At 29.6% G+C, this 23365-nt stretch overlaps 1 protein-coding gene across 6 annotated transcripts in view; it reads left to right on the top strand.

The window, feature by feature from the left end:
* Positions 1–23365, top strand: part of subdued (anoctamin 1) — a 219881-nt gene that overhangs the window by 105120 nt on the left and 91396 nt on the right. For all 6 annotated transcript variants that reach the window (XM_085816779.1, XM_085816777.1, XM_085816780.1 and 3 more), the window contains 7 exons: positions 3859–4013; positions 9385–9467; positions 9574–9645; positions 12117–12194; positions 12271–12435; positions 12523–12559; positions 14712–14823. In XM_085816779.1, coding sequence (XP_085672905.1) covers positions 3859–4013; positions 9385–9467; positions 9574–9645; positions 12117–12194; positions 12271–12435; positions 12523–12559; positions 14712–14823 — 702 coding nt within the window. The remainder of the gene's footprint in view (positions 1–3858; positions 4014–9384; positions 9468–9573; positions 9646–12116; positions 12195–12270; positions 12436–12522; positions 12560–14711; positions 14824–23365) is intronic.

Below are 23365 nucleotides of genomic sequence, written 5' to 3'. Positions count from 1 at the left end.
TGCTGAAATTTAAAAAACACGCTGTCGTGAACTGTCGATGATCAAATATAAAAAAAGCGCGAGATTCCAAGTATCCTTCGCAATGCTTTAGCACAACTGCCGGGAGGGTGGAAAAGTAGTTGATGCGTCAGCTCGGTTTTTAGCACAGCCGACTGACTATAGAGTTGGCTGTGGGTTTTTAGGAGCCATAGTAGCAAGTACCTGGAGTACGAAAAAAAAAGCGTGATTCGTTTACTTATAGCGTAGTATGGCAACACCGAGTGAGTGGGGTCGAAGGTCATATTTCATTACCACTTATCACGAGGATAGCACGTTGCACAGTATTTTGTTTTCGTATTTTGTCTTTCATCTTCGATAACGTTGATGAAACATCACCGGAGATTTACTGCTGAGAGGTAGTTGAGAAAACTGAAAAAGATGGAAATAGAGAAGCGGGCCGTTATTGGTTTAATCCTAGTATCCAGTGCACACGGGATTTGACTACTTTTGACGACTTTATGATGAGCAGTGAAAATGGGACATATACGATGAGTAGTTAACGGGTCATTCAAAGAAAATATATAGTTAAACATAGTATATACTATGTATATAGTATATATACTATGCGTGTATAGTCTATATACTATGCGTGTATAGTATATATATAGACGTTCTTTGGATCATTTTTGGTGTTGGCGATAATTTTCAAAGTCGCGCCAAGGCTGCACAGTATACTAAGATTTTACTCCGTTATTTTGAAGTGGACAAGAAAGCGGTGAGAAATTTGTGCAAACAAAAGGATGTGTTTAAAAAGCATGGGAATATTGCCGTATTAAAAATCGTAATTTCGGACGTATAGTCTGCGGAGTATCCGGTGGTGCGGACTATCTGACAATTTTTAAAATTTTTTTTATATAAAATCGTGTCTGCGGACTATACGTGCGAAATTACGGTAAATAGGTTAAGCTTTATTTGAACTAATCAATAGCTAAGTGATTAAGTGCATGTAAAACTACTTTTAAAAATACTAAAAACTGAGAATGAATTTAACGTTTACCAGCAGACTATGCTAGAATTTAAAAATAATAATAATTGAACCTTTTAAAATTTTGCATTTTATAATACAAAAGCAATTTATTTCGTGGATGAAATTAAAAATTGCTTAAGTTGTAATACTTAAGAAGCAAATTTAAATTGGTAAACTCGTAAAAGAACAAATGATTTTCGACTCAACATGTTGAAATATGCATTATATTAAAATGCATTTACTTTTCCTGTACAATGGCTAAGGGATAATGCATTAAATCATTGTAATACCAAAACTATTTAGAATTTTTTGTAAATATGCTTTTGATGGAGGTAACAGAATTTTAAGGTTTGTGATATCACTGTCTTTTTATGTGATTTTAAGAGCTGTGGATATATTAGTAATCAGCAGCTTAAATTAACTGTTGAACACCATATTATTTGTTTTTTATACCATTTAATGTGTATTTGAAAAGGCTAATAATTGCTTAAATTTTGTGAAATGATGCATTGGTTAGGAATTGGTTCAGGAATAACATAGAAATGCATAAAAGTTGCAAAAAAATGTTTTATTGATTAAAATCAAATAGCTTTGTTATTGATTAATTATGATTAATAAAAGTCTATCAGCTGAGTACAAATGTGATGTCTTTTCATCAAATGTTGCTGTAAGCTTTTGGAAACTATTAGTGTATTTCAGATGGTATCAAATACCACTGCTACATATTCTTGGAGTTTTTGCCTACTTCATATGCATTAACTTTATCATTTGTCACAAGAATGTTGATCAAATTTCTCCAGAATTGCATTCTTTGCGTCTTTAGGATCATATTGCCATAGTCAAGTTGGATCTATAATTTCACTTAAATGATCTTTATACACACAGTGAACATAGTTTGAGCTGGCTATTGTCTGTTTGGAATGCTGTTATGTATATAGTTGAGCAGCTGCTTTGCCCTTACAGTAATTTATTTCAAAATTGCTGTACATATCAATATTCACCATTGGTATTTACTTCCACGTTGTAAGTTTGCCAGCGAATTGCACAAAAAAGCTGCCTTTGATGCAAGATTTAAAGAATTATTATCAAAATAAGATATTCTGCACAGATTTTCTTGATGTTACCTCTGTAAAATAAAACCTCTTCCTCGATTATTTTGAAGTGAAAAGCAAATTTTAAGTGCAATATTTCCCCCATTTTATTGCCATTCTTTAAGTATATGTTGACTTTTAGTGTAGTAAAAATGACATGCATGTGATAGAACGTGAATTCAATAAATTAATAGTCTTAAATGTTTAAAAAAAATAAAGATTCCCCCCTTAGTTGTTTAAAAAAATGGTTATGTTTAGATTTAAAAAAATGATGCTAAACTGAACTGGCACTTAGGTAATAACCAAAAAAAATCTGATGTGTGACACATGACTTCCTTGTACAGAATATTAAATTATACGCATTTTTTCTTGCATTTCATTTAAACTTATTGGATTGAATTAAATCTACTTCGCCGACAGCGCATAAAACACAATAGAATAAATGCATTCTTTAAAATTCACACTAGTATTTGTTTACCATAGCGACACTCTGGCGCTAGATTCACTTAACAGTATTATATTTCGTTCATATTATAACTCATAATGCACAAAATTTATATTCTGTAGCAATCTTGCTTTGAGCAAGAAGAAAGGAGGTGAGGACTTTGATGAACGCCGTTTCCTCCAGTCCGTGAGGAAAATTTATATCATTTAAAGAATGGAATTATCTAATCGTTGCCACATGTTCTATTCAAATACTATAATAAAGCTAGAATGATGTATAAAAGAAATTAAGCAAACAAAACAAAAAAGAAACAGTTTTTCACAGACGATTGGGTATTTCTCATTCAATTAATTCAGTTCTCGCATCGCGAAAAAGCAAAAATACATAAAAACTCAAAATATCTATATTAAAAATTATGAAGTAAATCTTAAACACTTATTTCCTGGAAAAAATTACAGAAAGGATTAACCATGATTTAATTGGCAATAATAAATGAAGGCGTTATCTTTGTTGTTGCGAAGCTAAGTTTCTCTAGATTGACAACAAATACACTAGTCTGTTGTTTCAAATGTAAGCAATCAATAACCGCCATAAAAAAAAAGGCTTAGCTGGCATTTGGCATCTTATTGATGAAGCAGTATTTTTAAATGTTCACCATAAACTCACTTATTCAATACGCAGTTTAATATAATGATGAGCTAGGTAACAATAGACCTTGAATAATAAAGAAGTTGAATCATAGGAGTCCATAGTCAAGGAAAAAATTTCTCTATAAATACTAGAAAAAGAACTGATGAATCTAACAGTTATGTAATCTGTTTAATAAATAAATAATAATAAATTAAGAGTTAGTTGTTAAAATCCTAGTTAAAGAACTACAGTTAAAGTGTGGAGAACAATGCTTCTTCCAGCCGTTTGCTAGCTAGTGTTAAAACAGTTTCTGATTGTGAATGCATCCAATGCTGCACAGGAAATTCATCTTAGGTTCAATTTCCAATGGCCAAACAAGCTGGCTGAAAGGGGTATATTTTATACTTAACATAAATAAGAATCAGGTCCATTGGAAAAGGTAAAAGCTATTTAGGTTTTTTTTTAAAATTTATTTTAATATTCTGTGAATCAGTATATTATTATTTACCCATAAATTATACCTGTACCATTCTCCATTACATTAATCTGAGGATATAGCATTTGTTTTATTATGATTTCTGCATAGATATTAAAAAGAAAAAAATTTGTTTTTCTTTTAGATGTGTGTATATATTTTCTCTTATTTTTTTCAAATCATGTTTACAACTTGCCTTTTATCATTTCAGCAATGAAGTATGCAATAGTAATTTAGTCATGTGTCCTAAATGTGAAAATGAATGCCGTTATTGGTATCTGAATGAATCCTGTAATGCAGTTAGAGTGACATATTTAGTAGATAATGCAGCTACAGTCTTTTTTGCAATATTTATGTCTCTATGGGGTAAGTATTGTTATATTTATATGTATTACAATTTTATTGATTATAAAGAAAGTGTGTAGAATAGTTCTACATAATTTGCTGCTGCTCTTGAATTGATTTATACTAGTGCACAATAATTTTCTGTAATTTGAAAAATTAGACATGTCTGTAGATTGAAATGACTAAAATATTCTTGTAAATTTTCCCTCCCAAATTTGCAACAGTATTTTGTTATATGCTGTAATTTTGATACGACTGCAGTGATTCAGCAAATTGCAATACAAATTCAATTCTCAGGAAATTACGGTACAAATTCCGAGATCTGGAATTGTCAGGACTTCAGCAATTCCAAATTTTGGAAATTTCTAGGTCTTTCATTTAAACTTAGTAAGACATTTAGACATATAAGTAAAATTTAGTAAGATTTGTGGACATAGCAATAAAGTAATATGCCAAGTAATAATTCTCATAGATATGAATATTACACATTATGTTCCCACGATGAAGAGAACATTGTATTTAGCAAAATCATGTAGACAAAAAAATAAAAATAAATAATATAAGCATGTATGCAGCTGCAGATCCAACCGCATAGATCTGTAGGCATTCATTTATATTTTTTCATGCTTTTATGACATCCAGAGGAAAATGGAGTATATCATCAGGATAACTGCACCTAGTGAGATCACAGAGCTCAGCTACCTGCTACCAGTTTAGTAGCGAGCATAACTGGCTCCCTGGGCAAAATACCATTTTTGGCTTCCTGCGCCCTTGAAAAAAAATACAGTGATATGATGAAAATCTTGTTTGGAGACCATTTGGCGCCCCTCTGCGATCGCACCCAGGACATCATACACCCCTTGCTAAGCCATTGCCTGCTACTTAAATTGGAAGAACATTCTGCTGAATTTTTCTTGCTGAAATGGCCACCAAGAGTATATGGATTAAATTCTACTAAAAACATTTGAGGTAGTATGTAAAAAGATATGCAGACGCATTATCCACCACCAGCATTCTTAACTGATTTCTAGGAAGTTTAGAAGGCATGTGAGCTATATACCTCAGGAATATTTTAAATTGTTAAATCCATGCCTCCTTTTATGGCAACTGTTATCAAAGCCAAAAAGAGTACCTACTAGTCACTAAACTGGTAAGGAATCCATTATTAATTCTGTGGCAGTTTTAGTATATTCATTGTATATAGCTGCTTGTATGTGTGAAAATTCTTTATCTGTGGATTTATAATTTAATTTTGAGTTTTCCTAAATGGCAGATAAAATAATTTAATTTTCAAATCAGCTATTAAAACACGTAATTTTAATTAAATGCTACAATTGCTATGTATGCATCTGTGTGTGTTAGTCACGATAAAAATAATATATAAAATTTGTTTATAGGTGTGTAGGTTTTTATATTATTATTGTCTCCTTTTATTTTTCAAAAACCATTATTAATTCATAAGTGTAATAAAATACTAATTACCCAAACCTATCTCAAGTCAAATAATAACTATTTTCAGTGAGGAAAGAAGTTTAAAACATAAGTGTGTGAAAAAGTCTTTTATCATTGAAGCAGATGATGTTTTATAACGACATTTCATAAAAACTTTCATCTGGCCAATTAGTATCTAGTTCCTTATGAGATAAAATGGTGTTTTTCAGTACTTAGCTGAATGATTGGAGAAGTTTTCAAACAAATGTTAGGCATCTTAGAAATTTAAAACTGTGCATTGGTATTTAAGATACAGAGTTAACAATTTTCATTTTAAAGAAATTTTAGAATCAAATTTAAAATTGGAAAAAAAGGTAATGGTAATAAATATGGGGTTTTAAAATTAATTATACAAACAAAATAAAAATCTATGATGAAATAGCTATTAATGAATCATTAAATGCTGAAGAAAATGGCTGCATATAGAATTTTAAAAGGTGATGATAGCATACCGTCTTTCAAGTCTTCTATGTCAACATCAAGTTTTATCTTCTTTAAAATTTAGATTCAGATAATCAGTGTTCTGTTGTATTAAAAAAAAAATAAGTGTTTGAATCTGTAATATCCTTTATTTTAAAAAATTAAGAATATTTATGTGTATTTGCCACACTGTGGAAAGACAGTGACATATAGAGCCACCAAATTTTGAACACAAATGTCAAGTAAAACATATCATAAAATATTCAATATCTTAAATGTAGAGGTGAAACAAAGCTTATTAGAGGTAGAAATCTCATAGTTTTAAGACAGTGTGCATGTAAGATTTAAAAAAAAAAAAAAAAAAAAAAAAAACTATATATGTAAATCAAAATTCTAACTTTAATTTGCTGTAGTCCCTTAATTCTGCATTTTAATTTATTTCCCCTTTCTGTTGTAAAAATAGTAACTGAACCTCTCTAAACTGCATCATTTCAAAATCTTCCTGGCTTGATTCTTACACAATACTTCAGTCAATAATAATTTCAGATTTGGAAACCAACAATCAGTACGGACAAATCAGACTGAAAATAAATCATTTTTAAGAGGGATTTCATTTTGGATACATCACATTATTTTTCTCACTCTTCCATTGCCAACTTGCTAATTTCTGTTGCTGCTTCTTTTTTCAAATGTATTTAAAAATATAATAGTTACCTTTAAGAGCAAGCACACTAAAAAGATGTTTCTCAATGGGGGAAAAAATAAGATGCTTTCACCCGGCCATGAATGCTGCTTTATGTTATCTGTGCATCAATTTCTAATTTGTTACATATGTAATATTTTCAGATCTTTAATTGTAGTAATTCAAATGATAATGAAATGCAGACACATTAAGTAATTGTAGTATTTATTTCTACATTTCTTTATTCTTAGAGAGCACATTCATAACTTGAATTATAAAGTGCAACGGGCACAATCTGCATGCCAGTTTTTGATCATAAATCTGCCTTTTTTTTTTTTTTTTTTTTTTCCCCATCTTCATAACAATTAATTTCAGTGGAATAAAGAAAGTGCAGCAGTGGAGAGTAAGCAGTTTTGCAGAATGGAAGTAAGCAAGATTATGCAATATTTCCAAGATGAAAGCTCATCAGAATGATTTAGTTTTAGTTTTATTGTGCTTGGTTAAGTTTCAATTCTCAAATTTGAAGTTTTTATTGGCTGATGCACTATCTTAAGTGCCAGTGTTATCAGCATTACATAAATGAATTTTAAAAGGATTAATTATAATAAGCAGGTGTTATTTTTAGGTGAGAAAAGAAGACTAATCAAATTTAAAGTGAATTTTTTAAGACGGTGGTTTCAAACTCAATCTGCATGCTGATTTTGTTAAGGGAAAAAAATGGATTGATAATTAGCAACTGGATTTTTTTAAACAGCATTTAAATAGTAAAACTCATATGGACAGAGTAGCAAAACTAAGAAGCCAAAATTCCTTTCTACTGGCAACAGGATTAGTAGTTTATTAAATAAGACCTTGGATGAACATCAAAAGAAAAAAAATCCATTTGTGAAGAAGTGGAAGTATTAATTGATAATGTATTACTAGCAAGTATATCACCAAATGTTTAATATTATTCTTAAAATTTAGATGTCAACAGAATAACCAGTATAAAACTATTTTTGCTGGAATAATTCAAATAAGGTCTTGTGATTTTTTTTAACTGTTTATGCAGTAAAAGAATTTTATTTAAAAAAATTGTTGTTTTCTTCTGTTTTACTAGGTAAGATAAATGGAGTACCAGCAACACTAAAAATATATGACATTTTTTTCAATAAACACTGTATTGCGCATCATGAAGATTTGGCCATTTGCAATGTTTATGATATAATTCACCATATTATTAGATTTACTACAATATACACCATATTTTGTAGAAAGAAAGCAGAATATTGCTATTACAAAAATGAAGCTGTTACCTGTAAAACATTAAATGAAGTTATGTGATTATTTAAGATGTTTTGCACTGAAAGCAATAATTAAAAGTTATGGAGTATCAATTAAATATTTCAAGAAAAATGAAGCATGTAATCCTATTTCGAAATCCTGTTTACAGAAATTGAAAATTGCTGAATTTCATATAAATTTACATATTTTGAATGATATTTTTGAGGAACTTGCAGCATCATATAAAGTTTTTCGGTGGCAAAATGTAACACCACTTGGTGCATTTCACTTTTTCTTGGTAAAATAAAGTGAAATAAATAAGTTTAAAAACAATGTATTAACCACAGCAACATTACTTGAAAGTACAAAGTAAGGAAATTCTTCTCCCCAAATCCGAGTAAAGAACTATTGAAATTGATGATCACTTTTATAAATTTATGTTGCACTCATGTAGAAGTCTTGAATATGAAGTACGGAAATGGGCAGCATTTGATCTGACAGCATTAAGTGCATATGATTTCAATTAGGGGACAGAACTAGTTGAGAAATTATGCATAAAATTTAGTAACATATCAGCAAATAAAACAGCTGTGCTACTAAATAGTATAATGACTTAAAATTTGTCTTGTATGAAAAAAAAAATTAATATAAATTGATAGAAAATTTTTCAGGTATTGTAATGTTTTCTTTACAGAATGAAAAGTTTTTTGAACTTTTAAAATTAATGGATATTGATGGAACATTTTATGCATCTAATATTGACTGTGTAACCAAGTTTCAGTTTAATGAATTTAATAAAAAATAAAGAAGTAATTTGAAAGAAGATTACTTAGACATGTTAATAGGAATGAAATCATATTTATGTATTGGAAACAGTATAAATGTGGATTGCATACGTACTGAATGAGTAAATTTTAAACATAGAATAAAAAAGATTTAATATATACTTATGTAAGTGTATATTAAATAACTGTTAGTATTTATTTAAATATCACTCTTAGTATATATTTATTTTGATAAATCTGAACATTATTGCTATTAAAATTCAAGCTACATTTTAGTAAATAATTTTATGTTTACATGTATATTAATATATTTATTTTTAAAATTAATAAATAGTTTTTGAAATGTGTGTGTTTTTGAAAAAAATGAATGTTATTAAATAAAAATAATTCCTGTAGTAGGTATTTTTAATAGCTTAACTCCATGTTTTATGTATATATGAGCCATTTATCATTGAAAGTCTTGGTATGAAGATTGTTTTTCCGAAATAAATTGGAATCATCATTTATTGACCAATCTATTAAAATATTTATGAAGTTATTTTGAATTTTTACTGTAATTTTTTGAATTTTATTGTAATTTTTATTAAATTTTAGAGTTAATTTTAAAATATTTATGATAAAGGAAAATGAACTATATCTTGAAAATGAACTATCTATATAAAAATCTGAGTGTATGATCTTAGCTATGAAAAAAAATCTGATTATTAATTGCTTTTAAGATTTTTAAGTGATAAGTATTTATTTAATTTAGGAGCTGTGTTTTTAGAGATGTGGAAAAGATATTCAGCTGACATTACCCATAGATGGGATTTAACAGGCTTTGATACTTATGAGGTATGTGTACATATATCAATGAAAAGTTTTGAAATGTCATTAATTTTCCTTGTAAAAAAAACAAACTAATGCATAAAGTCCTACATCAAAGTTTCCTCTTTTATAGGAACATCCTCGGCCAGAGTACTTGGCAAGGTTAGCAAATGAAAGAAAAAAGAAACTCAATTATATAACTCGGGTATAATAACATTTTATTGTAATCTTCTTTTGTGTTACTCTTAGTTTTACGCTTGTTAGTAATTTGCTTATATTAGTTTAAATCTGCTTGAAATGCTTAACGGATCCCAGTTTGAGAAGTCAGAAAAGATGAAGAGAAGACACTAAGATGAACATCTTCATTTAATCAAATTCATAATATTTATTTTTATACACTAACCGACATTAAAAATGCAACACCAAGAAGGAGTGACCAGAAACTAATGAAACTCGGCAAATAGAGAGAGACAACAACGAACAATAGTGATCTTTATTTCAAAATTATATGCATAATACAGAGTGAGAACAGCGTTAGATCAGTAGGTTGTTGGACCACGTTGGATGGAGGTACAGGAAGCAACACGTCTAGGTACAGAGTCAATGAGACTATGGATGGTGTCCTGAGGAATGGCTCTCCATACACTGCCAACTATTTGCCATAGTTCATCTTCTGAATGCAGCAATGACAGGGTCTGCAAATGGCATCCAATCACATCCCAAATATGTTTTATTGGTGAGAGATCAGGAGAGAATGGTGGCCTGAAAAACATTTGTACATACGAGCAGTATGTGGTCAGGTGTTATCCTGCTGATAAAGGGCATCAAGCACTCCTTTGAAGGTACAGGAGTGTCACCATCCACAGCACATCATCCACATATAGTTGGGCCACCACAGTGCCCTAAATATGAACTAGAGGTGACCTGGAATCATACATAATTGCACTCCAAACCATGATGTCACATTGTCATGTGCTGGGGCATTCCACAATTGCTACCAGGTTGGACCTGTCTCCACATCGACGCCACACTCGTCGCACAGCAGCGCCATATATCCAAGGTTCGATCTACAGGCTGGGCAAGGTTGACTCATCCTTTCATTCCTTGAGTGGGTCGATAAAAATGAGTACCAGCTTTGCTTGAGAACTAAACACCAGCGACAAGCTGACTACTTGTCCAGGGTATATGCTCATGCACCCCAGGGCACACGGTCAGGAAAGCAGATGTCGGGGCATTGCAGGCCATGGGTCAGTAAGAGCACAACTTTCGATTTCTCGTGAACAATTTTTGTTATTTTTATTTTTCATCACCTGATGTCTACCAACTAGTAACAGTTTGAGATTGGCTCACATGATGATGCCCTAATAATTTTCTCAACGTTGTTTAAATAAATACCGTACATTGTCTCTCATTAAAAAAGGAAAGAGAGAGAAGACAAAATGACTGATTCTTTATTAACCATTTCAGTTCAAAAAGTTTTATTAACAAAAGCTTTAGAGTATGGATAAGATCAAGAAGCATTTAAATGATTTTAAAATTGTGGTCATCTATCTATGAACATCCATTGTTTACTTATTATCTAGTGTAAATGGTATCTTTCTAACACTTGTCCATCAGCTTCACTAGTTATAGTGTTACAAAGAACACAAGCAGTAGACAGCAGGGCTTGCTAGTAAGGTACTTTGCTGGTAAAGTGTAAATACTGTTAAATTTTCTGATGAATGTCAGTTAATCTGGCACAAAATGTAGGTATACAATTATCACACTAAAAATATTGCCGAAAGATTTCTATACAAGCATTCAAGTGTTGTCATCTGGGAAATCACTCAGCGGAAGGGACATTCTGAGCTGCCAATACTAGGAGCTGGTATTGTAACCAGTGCAAGTTGATGATGTAATTTTGTAGCATATGCATTCTGTTCCATTGTTGTATTGACCTTGGATTTGTGTTGCAATGTCTTATAAATACTTTGGCTATTTATATGCTATTGGGAAGTTAAACATGTTATTCAAATGGACTTACTTTCTTATTCTTGTAATCTAAATTGCATTGAACCCATCCGGGATGTTTGTGACATGTTTATGTATGTTAAGAACTTATAAACCCCACTAAAAGTATGGAAATGCAGTGAAAAACAAGGTTATTCAAGATTATCATACCTGTGTTGAAAATCTTTCTTTTATTTCTGATACAGATTCCTCTGTGTCATAGCAATTGATGTAGATTGGTAACTTCTGAATAATACACTTTATTATTTATTACTTTTACTATACACTTTATTTTATTACTTTTCTTACCATTTTATTGTCTCAAGAAGTACTTTATGTGATTTTATCATATCCAGGCCTTCCAGTGTAAAGCTGTATGTAAAAACAATTTTGTTCCTTTAGTTTTGCACAGTTGTGCAGTACAGTAGCAATGCTATAAATAATATGTTCCACATTAACTTCTTCAGACCCCCTCTCCCCCCCTTTTTTTTTCTTTTCATATTTGTTATTTCTTCATCTTGAAATCCTAGGAAGCATTAATGGATATTAATTAAAATAGCCAATCATTATTTTAATCTGTTTGAACTTACTCTTATTTTTTATATGCAGAATGTCTTCTGTTTTATAATTTTTTTATGTATTCTATGCATATGATAATGATGTTATTTTAAACATGAAAAAATTTAGATGTATGAACCATATGTCCCATTTTGGAGAAAACGATTGCCATACACTCTGATGTCAACTTCTATTGTCCTCCTTTTAGTAAGTTTACTTTATATTTTCTGAGCATGCTAACATCTCCAAGTAATTTCATATTATAATGAATCATTTACTTCAGGTTACTGTTGCTGTAGCTGCAGTTGTTGGAGTTATTTTGTATCGAATATCTGTGAATGCTGCACTACTTTTGAGTCAAGATAAAACTTTGTCAACTTTTGCTACTATCATAACTTCTACTACAGCTGCACTGCTCAATTTAATTTGTATCATGATATTTAATCAGGTGAATGTACTGTTATATAAGCTAATTTTAAATATAAATATTTATTATAATCGTTCTTTACTAAAGCAAAGTCATTATTTTTTTTAGTTTTATACATACACAGCCACATGTCTCACTGAACTTGGTAAGTGAATCATATTTTCTCCATGTTTTTATAAGAATTAAATATTCAAATTGTGTAATATAATTTTTTTAGTTAATATCAGTATAAACTTGTTAGCAAATTAACTGTCATATTGTAGATTTTAATAAAATTTTCTAGTTAAAAGCTGAATTAATGATAATGTTCCAAAGGAACTGAAGTGATCCATATTAAAAACTGATTGAGCAATTTATTATGTTGTGATTGATTATTTTAACCGCTTGCCTGATTATCCTGAGTTATCTCGGGTTCGTATATATTGCAGTTAATTATTATCCCGAGAAAACTCAGGCTATTGTATAGTATACATTGGCTTGTGGATTAGTAATGTATAGAGAAGGATGCATGCATGCGTTGGGGAAAAAATAAAATAATGTCGATGATGCAAGATAGCGAAAGTGAGGATTTTTCAGATAGTGATTATGAAGAGGGGGGGAATCAAATCCAACGAGACAGTGTACTCTGTGCTCCCGTGAAAGAGATTCCAGTGGTAAGCCAGTAAGAAAAGAGACCAGATACCAGTGTAGAACGTCAGGTATCACTCTGTGTTGTCCCTTGTTTCAAAAACAATCATACAAAGATTAATATTTAACTATTTCCGTTTGCCTGAGATAACTCGGGATAGTAAACTAATATTAAAAATAAATGCTTTTACACCTTCAAAAAATTAAAAATTCAACTTAAAACCTACGTATTTTGATTTGTTTCGTTTTGTTGTATTTAATAATAAAATAAAAAAATGTGATGATTTTTTGCAATTTTTTTCAAAAAAATTTGTAAGGAAAGCGGTTAAAGTAATGAAAGTTTTGTAGGGAAATTAGAGATATTAATAATAAATTTTAATTTGGCATTAAAACAGCTATTCTTTTATAATGTTTATTCTCTCAAAAATATTTAATTATAGAAAATTATTTATAAGTCCAAAAAAAGTGCTGTAATCAAAAAGGTTTTATTAAAAGTACCCTGAATTCTCTTTTTACACATTTTTTAACATGGTGCACAAAATGACAAACCAGAGAAATAAATAAATAATAATTTGAACATTATTTTTAAGAATACATAATGGTACTATTTATTTTTGGAATTCTCTATACCTGTTGTCTATAATTACTACTTGACATGCGCAGATAGGTATGTGAAAAGGACGAAATCTATAATTTCAATATGATTTGACCACGTGCATAGCTCAGTACCAAGAATTATGCAAAGACCCCCCCCCCAAAAAAAAAAACAGCCATTGTGATCACTAACTGAAAATTTCTTAGATCCAATAAACTCCAAAATATGAAAAGAAATACAATACTGTCTCTGGATATCTATAGTGATGAAATCAAGTGATATCGTACCAAATGTGTGTAAATGAGTATGTCTATTGTCTGATAGTGAATAAGTTTTGCTACAATTTTTTAAAGTATTAAATAAAATTAAGATAAAATGAACAGTAATGCATTCTGATATCCTAAATTGATTTTTACGCTAGGAAACCTGTCCAATATTATACTTTATTTTAGTGTACGTTTTTTTACATGGTATTGCATGGAATATATCTACCTTGTAAAAAGAGAATCAGGTGTAATGTAAAATCCCACTTAATGGAAAATGTTTGAGAAAAAGAATGTTGAGTGGTTCTGAAAGTTACTCACCTCCAATTTTATTTTAATCATTGATGTTCCATTCTTCAGGGTAATAGATATTTTGTTTATTTTTATATTCGTAGAAAATGATGTTGGCTAATATTATGACACTGAATAAATGATGAATTTATATCTTTTTCTTATGTAATCTTCAAAAATTTATTTTATACTGTAGATAATTTGCAAAATAATTTTTAAATAAACGTTGATTTTAGATTTTCATTTGTATTATTGTTGGATACGCCCTTGCAAAGAAACTGTAATATAATTATAGTTTATACATCAGGTTTTGGTACATCATGCTGCATGTTTTTAAAAAATGCTCTGGTTGTTGCATAAATATGAAAACCCCAGAAAAACCGATATTTAAAAATAAATTTTTATTTTAATGTGCTCAATAAATATTTGATTATAAAATTTGTAAATTAGTGTGTAAAATCTTCATTGTGTTAAATTGTCCATGACTTAATATGAGTTATGTTTATTTCTTTATTTGTAAGAACTCCACAGAACGCAGACAGAATTTGATGACAGCCTTACCTTAAAAATGTTCCTTCTGCAATTTGTAAATTATTATTCATCTATCTTTTACATAGCATTTTTTAAAGGAAAGTAAGTATGTTCTTATTTTTTAATGTCTGTCTTTCAGTGAAATAGAAATTTTAGCTGTCTGGTGGGGAAATGCAGTGTGTTTAAATGACTTGAAATATATCAAATCTATTGCATTATTTATGAATCATTATCATAATTATAAAGTGTTAGTCAAAACTCTTAACCACATTTGGTTTGATGTTTTCATTTTAAGAGTTTTGTATGTGAGTATGTAATATGATGTATGTTTAATTCAAAAACCATTCTGCAAAATTTTTTGTGCTTGAATTTGGCACTTGAAGGAAAGTGCTTTTTATAATTTAATATGTACACAGAATGTTACGAAAGTTCTTGGAATTATGTATAATTTTTTTTTTTTTTTTTTTTTTTTGATTTTGCCTATTTTCATAAGTATTACCACGCAGTTTTTCACCATAATCCCCATTTAAATGAATACACTTATCTCAACAAAAATCTGATTTTTATAAGCCATCCTCAAAGAACATTTTCAGTCTGTCATCTCTCTCTCTCCTTATCTTATGGTTAAACCGTCGAATCAAAGGTCCCGTGAAGACTTTTCATTGTGGGAATAAAATATTTTTTCCTGACATTGAACAATTTCTGTGAAGCTTTCACACCATCTTTCCACAAAAAGAAAATTACTGTTTTTCATCCTCTGTTGCGAGAAACGGTGCTACAAAAAATGTCCCTGCATCAGTCAAACAACTAAATTGGCTAAACAGTATTGCGCACGGGATAGCTGCATCAACATGTCAAGGCTTGACTGTGGCCAATATGTTTTAGGAATTGAAATAGATCTTAAACTCTAGAACTTTGAAAACATCCCACATACATTATTTAAAATTAATCTAAACTGGCAATCTAATAAAGTTTACAATGCTTCCCCCCCCCCATAGATCTGTGACATTTGTTTAAAAAATCTGATGTGTACACCACATGACTTCCTTGTACAGAATATTAAATTATACGCATTTTTTCTTGCATTTCATTTAAACTTATTAGATTGAATTAAACCTACTTCGCCGACAGCGCATAAACCACAATGGAATAAATGCATTCTTTAAAATTCGCTTTGTTTACCATAGCGACACTCTGGCGCTAGGTTTACTTAACAGTATTATATTTCGTTCATATTATAACTCAGAATGCACAAAATTTATATCGTTTAAAGAATTATGTAATTGTTGCAACATGTTCTATTCAAATACTATAATAAAGCTATAACGATGTATAAAAGAAATTAAGCAAACCAAACAAAAAAGAAACAGTTTTTCACAGACGATTGAGTATTTCTCATTCAATTAATTCAGTTTTCACTTCGCAACAAGGAAAAATATATAAAAACTCCAAATATCTGTATTAAAAATTAGAAAGTAAATCTTAAACGCTTATTTCCTCGAAAAAATTCCAGAAAGGATTAAGCATGATTTGAATAACAAATGAAGGCATTATCTTTGTTGTTGCGAAGCTAAGTTTTTCTAGATTGGCAACAAATCTGCTATTCTGCTGTTTCAAATGTAAACAAGAGCAATGGCTGCCATCAAAAACATTATTAGGCTTAGCGGCACTTAAACAATTTTAAAACTGTTGATAATTCTAAAAATATTGCATACAGATTTACTAAAGGCATAAAAACCTTAACCGGAAGATAAGAACAACATAATTCAATCATTTTTAAAGCAAAAAATGTACAATTTACAAACATATAAGAGTAAAGAAACTGAGATCACTGAGCCAGGTAACAGAGTGGATATAGATATAAATATATTTATATACGTTTGGTGCGGCCGATTGCAACCAAAATATGAGGTGCACATCTACATGTTATAGCAGTTCTATATACAAAATTTCAACGTTCTGAGGCTACTCGTTTTTGAGTTATGCGAGATACGTTCGTACAGACGCCACGAAAAATTCTCTTCAGAATTCATTTTAAAGCAGTTTTATAATTTTTTTTTGGAGTAAAAGAGTGTTTTATTCTGTCCTTACATGCAGATGTCATGGAAATACATCGTTAAATTGCATCTGAAAGAGGTCGAAATGGATATTTTCGTTGAAATATGCTGCCTGAAACTTTTCACGATTACAATACTTCTTTTTTACTTCGTACAAGGAAGTAAAAAGGTGTATATCATTTGATCATCAACTCATCATTGTTTACTCATGATGTGAGAGTTGTTTACCTACTTATTATACTCAGTATCTTTTGAAAGTAGGAAACAAGTAAACTTGAATATTATAAGTAGCATTTCAGGTTATGGTTTTAGAGGAGCAAAAACATTTATTATAGCAGTCAGGCCATTCTATCTACTTTTTCACTTATCCATGGTTTACTGAACTTATATAAAATAAAAACTGAATAAATGAATAGTTCAAAATGTTTACCTTATGAACCATATTCTATCAGTAAGACCAAACTGTAATATAATAAACAAGTGAGAACAGGCTAAACCAATTTCAACTCATTGCTGACTTTCTGTGATAATCCTAATCTTAAACACAAATATGTATGTGCAGTTTGGACCATTGCTTAATTTCTTATACTTTGTTAATGGGAAAATGTGATTTCTATTGTTATTTCATCTTTGAAACTTGAATATAATGATATATGAAAAAAATATATGAAATAAAATATATATAATATAAAAATATATGAAATAATATATGAAAAAATATGATACGTACGATATAGATTACAGTAATATTTCATTGCTGTATCATTCTTTCAGATCTTTTAGATGAACAGATTTTAATTGCTGTTATGCCCCATACCCTAGAAAACAGCACTAGAATGGTATCTATTCAAGGACTGCATATAAATACTGAGACTACAGTCACAAACATAGATACGATTATTACAGTTGCAAACATTTACGCCTTGCATTGTAATCCTTGTTGTATGGCGCACTACCTCATTACTGATCTGATAGCATATGGTTTGAACCTATTTCCACAACAGTATTGCTATTTGGAAATATTTAAGAATGAATAAATTATTTTTTGGAATTTTATATATTTATCTAATTATTAAGTAATTTCTAATATGAACTGATTTTTAAGATTATTTGTTTTATAGGAAAACAAATGTATATTATTTATTATTTGTTATGTAAGTTTCAGAATAAAAAAAAAAAAAAAAAAAAAAAAAAGAAACACTTTTATATCTATAAATCATATCAAATTTATATCTATAAATCACTTTTATATCTATGGTATACATCTGCTTTGAAATACATAGAACTTGGTACACATCCTGTCTGGATGCAAATTTTTGTTTGGTATATCGTATTTGTTTGAAATATGGTGTGAATTATGAGTCATGAGTGCGAGCACTGCACCTATTTACCTCTTTAAGACAATGCCATGGCTGCCCATGAGCATCAGTACACATGTTGTTACTATTTAGTAAATAACCAGTGCTATAACTCTGAATTTTCATGTTATTTTATTTTTATTTATTTATTTGCATAGAACTTTTGTAAACTCATTAACAGTGAGTTTTAAAAAAGGCATAAGGTATTTTCTTCCTCCTTTCTGCATGCTTCGTGTTATAACGGTTAGCAAACTTGGCGCATATTCAAGAGGTCCAGATTCAAGTCCCGGCAAGAGCATTGCTCATTTTTCAAGTCTCCTGCTTCTAAATACCCTAATGACTCTACAGAGTTAATGAGAAGAGTCAAGCAATGAATAAAATTGTTAGGATCATTATAGAGATTTAAAAAGAGGTTATTGAAAAGTATAAAGATCGCATGCATATCCATCACTTGGCTATTGTGTAATGTAAACTGAGTACAAAGGTGTTTATGGTTGTGCAAAAGAAACCTGAATTGTCTAACATTACGAAAGGAATAAAACTGATTACCAACCAAAGATCAGAGACATTTATAATCTGGATAGCAGAAAAGTATTAATGTACAGTATCATGTACAGTGCTTTTATGTGTAGTATATATTTCACCCACTGCATTAGTATTTTAATGTTAAACAATGGATACTCTCCTGTTATCGCAATTGGAATCGTCGCCAAATGTTTTGCTGAACTTGCCAAAAGATTGGTTCATATGAAGTCACTGATGTTTATTTTTAAAATCAGTTACAATGTTTTCTTTTCTTTTTTTTTTTTTAGTAAAAGAATTCCTTTTCAAAATTGTCAACGAGAATACAAATTCTAAAGATTTAACAGTCACTTGTATTTTTATTACTAATGTATTTACCTTATATGTGAAAATTTGAGACTTACCTTATGATGAAACATCTTTGATACATTTTCTCAGTTTCTTCAGGAATGAGGAATTATTCACTCTGAAAGAAAGTGCCCAAAAAACCATAAAATGAATCTCCATTTCAGTTCAAAGGAAGCAAAATGGAGATGTAAAGATAAGACCTACTGAGAAAAATAAAGGGTTATGTTCTCAAAATTGGCTTGAAGGATCGAGAATCAGTTTCTTAATGTCAATTCGTTTCATTGATGCATGGTGTTTAGATTTAACCTCCACTGAATTTTGTCAGTATTAAATTGATATGAATCATTGCACTGTTGTTGATTGGAACAGTTATTAAGGGAAGCCTGTGGCTATGCATTAATGTCTAGACTAGCAGTTCTAAACCTTTTGACTAATGCATAACATCTAAACAAAAATTGAAAAACTTAAGTACTACCACAATATTTTCTATTGATTATTTTTCAGTTTCTCAATAGAAATATTAAAAAAATATATATTTTTTGCCATTTGCACAACCTATTGACTATTTGTATTAAATGCGCACATATAAAAAATATTATATTAAAAATTGGTTTCCATTTTAATTATTAAAATTTAAGGTATAATATTTTAATTCTAAAACTTAGTGCAATATTTAGGCATGTTGAAAAGACATCAATTTCTTTATGTCTGCTCTTATTTAACTGTAAATTCATTTTTATTTTCAAATATAACATGGAAGGAAACCCTTGTTAAGACAAATAGGTTGTGCAAAAAGGCAATAAAAATTTAATAGCTTTATTTAAAATGCCTTTAAATCTCTTTTTTTTTTTTTTTTTTTCGGTACAGTTGAAAATTAACAAGTGACATTTTTAAATCTTCAGTTAGATTTCGATAACAGGAAATTTCTATCAGTTGTTCTTTTTCTTCGCGAGAAAAAATTTCAGTACGTATGAACAAAATGGATTTCTAATCCAATTTTCTTTTTCATAATCCTCAGGAAAATGACAATGAATTTTAATGTCGAGTGCTAATTCTTTCAGACTTTTTTTAAAAATAATGTTAAAACAATATCTTTTTAGCTGCTGGTAATATAAGGTTTTCTTCAATAGTGTGAGCCTGTCCATTCTTGGCAATTCTTAGGCTTACTAAGTAACTAGCTTCCAAAGCTTTTTCACTTGAAGTAGCAAAACCTTTCATTACTCGTTTACTATTTTTGAACTCCAGTAATTTCCTCTTAAAATATTCTTCAGATTTATCCTTCAAATTGGCTTGCTTAAATTCAAGATATCTTTTAAGGAATGATGTTTTCATACTTTGATTGGATAATATTCCACTGCAAACAACACATTGATGTTGAGGATCCATTTCAGGTAAACCCAAATGATATATAACTCTCAGTATGTTTTCTATATTCTTTTCAATATTCTTAGTGCTAGTAGCTGGACCCATCACTTTTCCACTTAGTGAATCCTTGCCATTTGTCCATTTTGAAAATCTAATTTTATTTTAATATTTTGGCAGGTATTTTGATGCTTCAAATTTTTCACCAGATTGTCAGCTTTTGGCAATATCTAAATCTTATTCCGATATCAGAGCAGTACCCAACAATGTTATAATAACAATAATAGGATATTTTTATAATAACAGATTTTTTCCCCTTTTATTTCTTATTGGAAAAGTTTGTTTGGTATATGTCCAGTTTGGTGTACATGTAAGGATTTGGAGTAGCTTAATGGCATATACAAAGTACCATTATAAATTCAAAATAATTATTTTGACATACTAGAGGTTAGTTTTATCAGTTTGTTGTTCTTATGATTTTATTAGGGAAAGAGCATGTGTGAGATAGATGTGAGTGGGTTGAAACTGATATGGGAACATGTTGAAAACCTAGAACAAAACTTTCTTTTATATTATATATAACTTTTGACTAGAAAATAAGACCAGTTGTAAGTTGGTTTGGAGTGTAAGTGATTAATATTCATATATTCATCTCAAAATTTCAGTAACAGTTCTCAATCTTCCTTGCATTGAAAAATGAGCATATATTGAAGTTATTAAAAGGTTTGTGCTCCAAAACTGGCAAAATTATTTTCACTCATCATAAGTTTAAACTAAGTACTGAAATACAAAATGGGATCAGTCTTGTATTTTAATTTAATATTTGTTAATATAATTTTTTCTGTATTAACAAATATTAAATTAAAATATATATCATAAAACTTAAAATATATAATTATAGTTTTTCTATGAGCTTTTTTAAAATTTAGTCATTGTGTACATCGTTTAAGTACTTGTAGACTATTTTAAAATGAGATTCCTCGAAATCATAGTTGAATGTATATTACAAATATGTGTTACCCCAAATTCGGCTTATTTCATTGTTAAATTCATTTCCCCTTTTGTAGGAAGTAAAGAAAATACTGTAATCTAAAAAAATTTGCATTATATTTCTACGAAAATAGCCATTTGACCACTCTTGACCTAAGGGCAGAATAAAGGACTTTTTTCCAAAACAGATTGTAAAATGGATTCAGAAGGCATTTTTTTGTTATGTCTGTATGTACACTGTGGAAAAAGAAAAAAAAAAAATCTTTATCTCCCATTCTACTGGGCTGATTGACAAAATTCAAATTGCGTTTTTCGTGTCTCAAAAGTGCGACTTAGGATATATATTAGATTTATATGTAGCATTGTTCTAGCAGAGGTATTTTGACACAAAATCAGACTTTTTCTGAAATAACATACCATTTTTTTCCATATTTCGATTCTACGATGCACATTATGCATTTCATATAATTATGCTAAATATTAAATTTTGTAAAATTTAGTGCGAGATTTATGGAGAAACAACTATTTTGCCTGTGTTTGTTTCATTTTTCAATTGTATGCTCAATTTTATGAAACTCCTGGTAGCTTTTTTTGATCTCTCTTAGTTCAAGAATTTTCTCTTGGAATTTTCAGTTCTTTTCTACATTAAATTTATGATGGAGTAGCTTCACTTTTTTTCTGTATAACTTTTGCTGCAGTGTCTGTAGTTATTTAAATAATTTCATGGTTAATTTTTACACATGTTGGCTCAATATTTTTGTGAATTGACATATATTATGAAAACGAGTCTTCAAAACTTCTCTAACTGATGTCTCAAATATTAGCTTGGAATTTCTCTGAGGCATATTCTACATGAAAGCCACATTTTCAAAAACACTTATTAAATGATTTGAGATATTAAGTCCCTTTATTGGTTATAATGTGTATGGCCTCTAGTTTTATATATAGATAGGTAGAGAGATATTGACTTAATTATATCTTTCAAAGTGCTTGCGCTTTCATAAAATTCAGTTGTATTCATCATTTTCTAAACATCTTTTCTGTAATGACATTTGAAAGCTTTTATAAAATCGTATAATTAAACAATGAATCTTAGAAGTGCAAGAAGAGCTACAAATATTTTTCAGAAAGTGATTAGAGGTATGTGGCTGACAGTTATCTAATTAATAAAGATAACTGTCATTATTATTGTCCTTTTTTTCAGTTCCCTGTTTAATTTCAAGAAAAGAAAATTAGTAAAAATACTACTACTCATCTAGAAGTTCTTGTTGCTGTGTTAAGTTAGAAGTAAATTCTAGACTCCTTTCAAATGTGAAGAGTTTTTGCTTTTGTCAGTAACCATTGCTGTCTACTTAATTGTTAGGTTCATATTGTACGTTAATAACAGAGTAACTTCAGTTTTTTAAACCAACTGTTGTTTCACTTTTAAATAATTATGTGTGTTCTAGTAATGCTCTGCGATGCAGTACAGTTTTGTATATTAAAAATATCATTGAATAAATTTAGCAGCCCAAGTAAAATATCTTTTATCAAGGTATTAGCTGCATACTGATATGAATCTTCCTGCTGATTATATATTTTCTGATGAACAATGTTGGATTTCTCTTCCTCCAACTTGTTAGCCATCTGTCAGTTGATTATGCAATTCTGCCCTAGCATTTAGCAAATTAATGAAAAACTGCTGAAAAAAATAGAATTTTTTTTTTTTTTTTTTTTTTTTTCTTTTATAGTGTGAAACCATTTTGCAAAGCAACTTCAGTGATTTTTCTTTTTTGTGCTTCCTTGAGACACTAGTATTTTTTATTAGTTCTTTGTTAATTATAATTATTTGTTTAAGTAAATTGCACAATGCTGTTTAGGAAAGCTTGGTTTAGTTGTAGTTTTTCTGTTGTTGTAATTACCAAAAATGTCTTTTTTGCTTGGCATTTTCAACATGTTACAAGTTAGCCACACAACAAATTTTAAAAATTCTTCTTCCAGTGACTTATTCAGATTTCAAAATTTACA

Source organism: Stegodyphus dumicola, chromosome 5 (assembly GCF_044657685.1).
Source record: "Stegodyphus dumicola isolate Sdum_Otavi_A_Nest chromosome 5, ASM4465768v1".
In the NCBI taxonomy this organism is placed as follows: domain Eukaryota; kingdom Metazoa; phylum Arthropoda; class Arachnida; order Araneae; family Eresidae; genus Stegodyphus; species Stegodyphus dumicola.
This window is presented reverse-complemented; position numbering and strand designations above follow the sequence as displayed.